Source organism: Berghia stephanieae, chromosome 8, assembly GCF_034508935.2.
Source record: "Berghia stephanieae isolate SIO BIC M18660-M18661 chromosome 8, UCSD_Bste_1.3, whole genome shotgun sequence".
Classification (NCBI taxonomy): domain Eukaryota; kingdom Metazoa; phylum Mollusca; class Gastropoda; order Nudibranchia; family Aeolidiidae; genus Berghia; species Berghia stephanieae.
Genome location: NC_088367.1, coordinates 51,249,503 through 51,257,002, shown reverse-complemented (window position 1 = coordinate 51,257,002; position 7,500 = coordinate 51,249,503). Strand labels below are relative to the sequence as shown.

Sequence of the window (7,500 nt, the reverse complement as noted above, 5' to 3'; positions counted from 1 at the left end):
TGATGATGATGATGATGATGATGATGATGATGATGATGATGATGATGATGATAGGAGCCCTTAAGCACATAATATTCTAGTCCAGCATAATCTTACCCCTCACCCCCACCCCGCCCCCCACCCACCCCGCACCCATCACCACTCCCCCGCAGGTAGAAATTGTGAGACAAGAATCAGCCCATGCGACAGCAACCCCTGTAACAACAACGGGGTTTGTACCGAATTCAGGGACCAGTACCACTGTTTTTGTCACGACGGATTCACAGGTACGTAAAGTGACAAGTCTTGGACAATGTGTGGAAATCTCATACGCTAGAGTCACCATCTCCACGGCCAGGCGGACATATCGTACCAGTAAGGTCGCGGGTTCGAGCCCCCATCGCCGCCGCGAAGTTTTTATTCTCTTCTAGCACTTTCCTACTCGCTTCATTTCTTGTTATAATAAATAGATATATCCTCTATAAGCTGTGAACTATAAATCGTAATAAATAAACATAAATAGAATACTTCTAAATCTTGGATTTTTCTACAGATGGACGAACCAAATATTCGTCTGGCGTTTTTCAAGAAGTAATTAGGCGATTTTACAATTTATTTTCAGACAAAGAAAACGCTATTAACGCATTTACACCCCGACCACGTTGAGAAAATGTGAGTAAAGAGCTTTTTTTCACAAGGGCTCAACCATGCACCACTCAGAGCGGGACTCGAACCCAGGAACTCCTGGTCCAAAGGAGAGTATCAAACCACTAGAGGTCATAAGAGGATGGCATACTAGTCTGATTTTAGCATCGGAAAAGGTGTCAGATTGTCTTTTTTAAATGCCTTTGTATTTGTAATAACAAAACTCTAACAGATTCCTTGGCAAGTCTCAGCCCGTATACTTGTGATGTCATCGTTATTTTCAAACACGGAACTTTCTGGAATCACAAAGAACATTGACGCTCCTGTTCAAATCAAGCATTTTGTTTTGTGTTTTTTTTTTTTTTGGTGAATAATCAATGATTAAATCTGGCATATTGAATTGAACACGTCACTTCCGACTGGCGTTTCACCGGACTGAAGGACACACTTGACCGAATTACAAACAAAACGTTTGAAAAGTGGATGTGGGAGAAATTCTACCTAATTAGACAGTCACGTGATGGAGGATGTGGTTAAAGATAGAATAACAACAATAATAATAATGATAGCTTGACCGACTAAGTCAAAGTCACATTTGTGTAATGTCACTTCGAAATGGTATTATATGGAGGTGGTTTCGATGCTAAAACTAGAATTTATAGTTCAAAATAGGAAAGCTGGGTCAATTGTTTGCGTTTTATAGAAAAGAATTCGATTCTGGCGTGGAGATGAACTCGAAATATTAGGAAGAATTTTCACTGATATTCCAAACTGTCATGGAACAGTTTAAGCTTTCAAACTATTCATGTTAAAGATACTAATGAATTTTAGAACGCCCTTAATAAGGAAATCTGTGGCAAACACAATATATAACTGAGCATTCCTTGTATTATTCCAAAAATAGGAAAAGATTTTACTGTTTTGTATTTTCTTTTCCGCTTCTATCCGTTTCTCCCTTTTTCATATCCTTTGTTTTTCTCACAGAATAGGAAATGTGTACTGTGCAATATAATATTGTTACTTTTGTTATGGGCCAGTTTAGGAACAGTGGTCAAATTGAAATATCTTTTACTGGTATTAAGATATGGTTTGATATCATTAATATGATTACTGGAACTAAATCAACAATTTCACATTTCGGGCTTTTTGACTTTAAAATCAATCGTTGACGTCTGTTTTGTCAGGAAAATGTCAAATTCTTATTTGAGGCGATGGGTCACAGTTGGTCAAGTTTATATTTATCCCAAATTTAATTGATTATCAAATTTGTTTTTATCCCAAAGATTATCGATTATCAAACTTGTATTTATCCCAAATATAATCGATTATCAAATTTGTTTTTATCCCAAAGATAATCGATTATCAAATTTGTATTTATCCCAAATATAATCTATTATCAAATTTGTTTTTATCCCAAAGATAATCGATTATCAAATTTGTTTTTATCCCAAATTTAATTGATTATCAAATTTGTTTTTATCCCAAGATAATCGATTATCAAATTTGTTTTTATCCCAAAGATAATCGATTATCAAATTTGTTTTTATTCCAAATATAATCGATTATCAAATTTGTTTTTATCCCAATAATAATCGATTATATTTCATGAAGTCAGATCAACTAAACTGACAAGAGTGTCCAAAGGGTAAAAACCAATGTGCATATATTTTCAGATCTGATAACCTCTATCAAGGGTGGACTTGATTTAAAATTGGTGGTTTGATAATATTTTCATTCCAGCAATGGGTCCATAACAATTTGGGTTATCAGACCTGTAAATAAGTACACGTTTCTTTGAGAGCATTTCCTTTACAGCAATGAGATAATAACAATTTGGGTAATCAGACCTGCAAAGTAAAGATTTGAGACCTAAATGTTCCGTATTTTAGTATTTATTTTATTTTCAAGGCTGCTATATTCTTTTTTATTCATTACAACAGGGAACAAATGTGTGGTGTAAAAACCAGTTCCAATCTCAATGGAAGTGTAAAACCACTCTTTATGAGGACAGAATATATATCTTGTATAAATGGTTTTCTGGTTTCAGAGTGACAGCATCTTATTGTCTAGTCTAAATACAGATCTTCCATCCTCACCCTTTTACGTTCGGCAATCCTTAGAATCTGCCTATACGTCCTGATACTGAATTAGTTATGCCACCTTATGATTCAATGTGTAAATTATTCATTATTAGTCCTAAGAAGGGCTTGTTATATTCACACTTCCAAGGATGTTGGAACCGGAAAAGTAGAAGAGATGACACCACATTTCTTCACAATTAACCCCCTCCTCACCAACCATAGAGAAAACCGTCCCATTCGTTACGATTCTTCACAATTCACCCCCTCCTCACCAACCATAGAGAAAACCGTCCTATTCGTTACGATTCTTCACAATTAACCCCCTCCTCACCAACCATAGAGAAAATCGTCCCATTCGTTACGATTCTTCACAATTAACCCCCTCCTCACCAACCATAGAGAAAATCGTCACATTCGTTACGATTCTTCACAATTAACCCCCTCCTCACCAACCATAGAGAAAATCGTCCCATTCGTTACGATTCTTCACAATTAACCCCCTCCTCACCAACCATTAACCCCCTCCTCACCATCCATTAACCCCCTCCTCACCAACCATTAACCCCCTCCTCACCAACCATAGAGAAAATCGTCCCATTCGTTACGATTCTTCACAGTTAACCCCCTCCTCACCAACCATAGAGAAAATCGTCCTATTCGTTACGATTCTTCACAATTAACCCCCTCATCACCAACCATAGAGAAAACCGTCCCATTCGTTACGATTCTTCACAGTTAACCCCCTTCTCACCAACCATAGAGAAAACCGTCCCATTCGTTACGATTCTTCACAATTCACCCCCTCCTCACCAACCATAGAGAAAACCGTCCTATTCGTTACGATTCTTCACAGTTAACCCCCTCCTCACCAACCATAGAGAAAACCGTCCTATTCGTTACGATTCGACCAGCAAGGTTCCCATTCTGATGTCTTTTCTACATCACATCATTTAACTCATTCAATCCTAGAGATTTTTCCTACTTTTCAAAATTGGAAAAAATGTCTTGAAAATAAACATGTACATAGATAGTTTTATTCAACTACCATTAACATGTAAAAACTAAAAACATTAACTTTGATACTACGCCTATAATTTTTCTCAAAACAATGTAATAAATAGCCATGGGGTAAAAGTAACCCGGCTATACTACGGATATAGTCGGTGTTAGGGTTGAGTGAGTTAAAGAGAATAATTTGTTATAGCTCTAAAAACTTGACACTGTGTCGTAGAGCTTATTTGGATGAAGAATATCATGTACAGAATGTGCTTTTTTCTTTTTTGTTTGAATAAATAAATCTGTCTTTGTTTAGGCGGGGGGGGGGGGGGGGTGTAAAACTTTTGGGTAAAATTCCGAAAATGTTTGGTAAGGAGAGATTTAAAAGAACTTCGGTCAAAATTGAATGTTGTCTTTACTAACGGTTTCCAGGTGAAGGATGTGAATCTCAGACAGACGAGTGCGCGGACCAGCCCTGTCTCAACGGTGGAATTTGTCAAGATCTCCATTTGACTCACGTCTGCATGTGCCCGGAACACACCACTGGTAAAACGTTCTTTTAGAGAAAAAAATGATTAAAATGATTCAACCTACACTTTATTGTGTGGGTCCCGATAGCTCAGTTGGTAGAGCACTCACTTCCCACGCAAAGGGGCCGAGATCTATCCCGGGTGCAGACGAATTTTTCCTTGACCCCCCCCCCCTCTTTGTCCACCCAGCAGTGATTAGATTAATGTGTATTTTAGATCTGGCAAAAAGTACGCTTCGATAGACTCGTGTCCTGTCCAAAGAGTAACACGCAATTGTTATTGTCCATTTCACGCAATAGAAACCAGGATATATTCCGGCTCCGTGGCCAAATGGATCTGCAGGAATACTTTTACACCAGTGTTTAAAACAATTTCCATAAAACAAAGCACATACAACACTATTGCATGAAACTTGTTAAACAATAAACATTGATCGATTGGTTACTTTGTAGAGATATTATTTTTATAGAGCTGTTTCCAAGTTGTAAATATCAAATGGTAAGATACATTCCGAAATGACACCTTACGACATTGATGTAAACAGATGCCTATCGTAACATCAATACAATTCAGGAAATAGAAACACGATAAGCAGGAAGTCCAATATTCTAATATTGCGGAATAATTTCCATTTTCAATATTTCAAAGTACCCCGATATATTCCAAGATCCGATTCTTTCAGCAAAGGACCTACCAAAATATTCTCTGTCGTCTATCTGGTTTTTAACTAACGTATTTATTTCTTTATTGTTATTGTTGTAGGCCGAAGTAGGGTTTTGGGTCCGAAACGCTCCGTGTTTGGTATTTGTTTTTAAAAATTGAGCATTTATATAGCGCAATATCCACTTAACGTGCTCAATGCGCTTTACAAGGGGTCCCTGGTCAACAGCAACATTTAACATGTAGGACGAGACATGACGCCTGTTAGGCGATATTACAATTTTTCGGACAAAGACAACACTGTTAACGGCCAGGTACTCATTTTACACCTGAGTACGGTGAGAGAATGTGAGTAAAGAGTCTTTTCCAAGGACTCAACTATGCGCCGAGCGAGGCTCGAACCCAGGACCTTCCGATCCGAAAGCGAGTGTCATACCACTAGACCACATAGCCGCACGTTTTATTATAACACTTTTGGTTTAAAATGGAATTTCATCCATCTGTGAGTCTGACTGTTTTCTGGTAACTGGTCACATTTAAAATATTTCTTATTGATGCTATGCGTTTTGGTAAAATACTCACAAAATCCGAAAGTCGGACATAAGGTACCGTCACACGAAACTGAGGGTAACTTTAAACGTCCATTAATAGAATTTAGTGAGATTACTTTAAAACAACAACCAAGAGCTGAGTGACGTTAATTTCGTTCTATCTATAATTCCCAGGTAGGAACTGCGAGACTCTTCTGGACAACTGTGCAAGTCGACCGTGTCAGAATGGAGGTCAATGCATCAACCTGGAGGATGGCTACACATGTACATGTCCACCTGGGACGGACAGTAAGTATTAGGGCTCGGCGCATAGTTGAGTCCTTGGAAAAGGCTCTTTACTCACATTCTCTCACCGTACTCAGGTGTAAAATGAGTAACTGGCGGCCGTTAACAGCGTTGTCTTTGTCCGAAAAATTGTAATATCGCCTGACAGGCGTCATGTTCCGTCCTACATGTTAAATGTTGCTGTTGACCAGGGACCCCTTGTAAAGCGCTTTGAGCACATTTTAGTGGATATTGCGCTATATAAAAGCTCAATTTTAAGCTGAATTTAGGGCTAACCCACACCGGACACTGATCGTAGCCATCGTAAACTTATAGCCTCACACTGACCAAAACATGACGTCGAAATTCCAGTCTTTTGCCACAAAAAAAACCAACAAAACAAAACAAAATCGTGAGTTATATTCAATAGTTCAACCAATGAAATCATTTGTTTCCTTGAGCTCTACTAACGACAACTCACTAGATGCTACACAAACCTAAAAATGACGCCAAATTGCCAGTCCCAGAGGGTTCTAGTGTCAGGCTATATGTTGAACTGTTGAATACAACTCACAATTTGATTACTTTTGTGGCCAAGATTCGTCTTTTGACGTCATTTTTTTGGTCAGTGTCAGGCTATAAGTTAACTGTGGCTTCTAGGCATTCCATAAACATGAAAATGACGCCAAAGCATGTTTCATAGTGGGGTTTAGTGTCAGGCTATAAGTTAACGATGTTTAAGGTCGATCCCTCCACCAACATAACTGTGACTCACGTTTTCCCCAGGCAATAACTGTGAGACTGTGTTACAACTCGACCCGTGCCGGAACGACCCCTGTCAAAACAATGGAAAATGTCAGCAAGGTGAAGGGTCAGAGTTCACGTGTCAATGCCCCATTGGCTACACAGGAAGTCTGTGTGAGGAACCTACAGATGCTTGTAGTTCTTTCCCTTGCCACAATGGAGGTAAGTAAAACTATCTCTTTCTATTCTATAGGGGGGATGCGTTTATCTCCAATTGTGCCCTTGGTTATGTCCATTACTGTGATAACTAAAAATATATGAATATTTATATAGAGCATTTTCAAGGATATACCACGCTCAATGCGTTTCACAAATGTTTCATCTATTTCCCCAGCAGGCCACATGGAACCATGTTTCCATTTCAAACGATGCCAGCTCTTCGTCTTTTTTAACACTAACACTCTTACAATATCCGCCACTGCCAATACCAAGGTATTCATTAACACTTGGGTCGAGTGATATAATGTGTGTTAAGTGCCTTGCCCAAGAATACCACGTAGAGTCCAGATTTTTCCATGATCACTATCACCCATCCAGCAACTGTCCACGCTTGCCACCTCTTGACACGAGACAAAACGAGACAGCTTACAGCTTTTCCATCCAGGCACAAAGAAAGACAACTCCTATAAAAGAACAAACTATTTCTAAACTTTAGCTTGTTTCTACAAGTGAACAAAACTTACAAACTACACAACAGATAGAAAATAATAAGCCGTACCTCTAAGATACGGGGGTCAGTTGGTAGAGCACTCGCTTCACACGCAAAGGGACCGAGATCGTTCTTGGATTCAGCTGAGATGTTTTTCTCCCCCCCCCCCGCCCCCGCCCCCTTCCTGTCCACCCAGCAGAAATTGGGTAGCTGGATCTGAAAGATCTAGCGGAAAGTACTTTGCCATAGACTAGCATCCTATCCAAAGGGTAGCAAGCAATTGCTGTTGTTCGTTTCACGCTATTGAAACCGGGATAAACTCCGGCTCCATGAATCTAATG

The 7,500-nt window shown here is 39.1% G+C and overlaps 1 protein-coding gene across 1 annotated transcript in view; it reads left to right on the top strand.

Moving 5' to 3' along the window:
- Positions 1-7,500, top strand: part of LOC144978840 (uncharacterized) — a 30,032-nt gene that overhangs the window by 13,998 nt on the left and 8,534 nt on the right. Inside the window, exons 6-9 of the mRNA XM_078925395.1 lie at positions 153-266; positions 4,134-4,247; positions 5,617-5,730; positions 6,493-6,672. Of these exons, the coding sequence (XP_078781521.1) occupies positions 153-266; positions 4,134-4,247; positions 5,617-5,730; positions 6,493-6,672 (522 nt within the window). The remainder of the gene's footprint in view (positions 1-152; positions 267-4,133; positions 4,248-5,616; positions 5,731-6,492; positions 6,673-7,500) is intronic.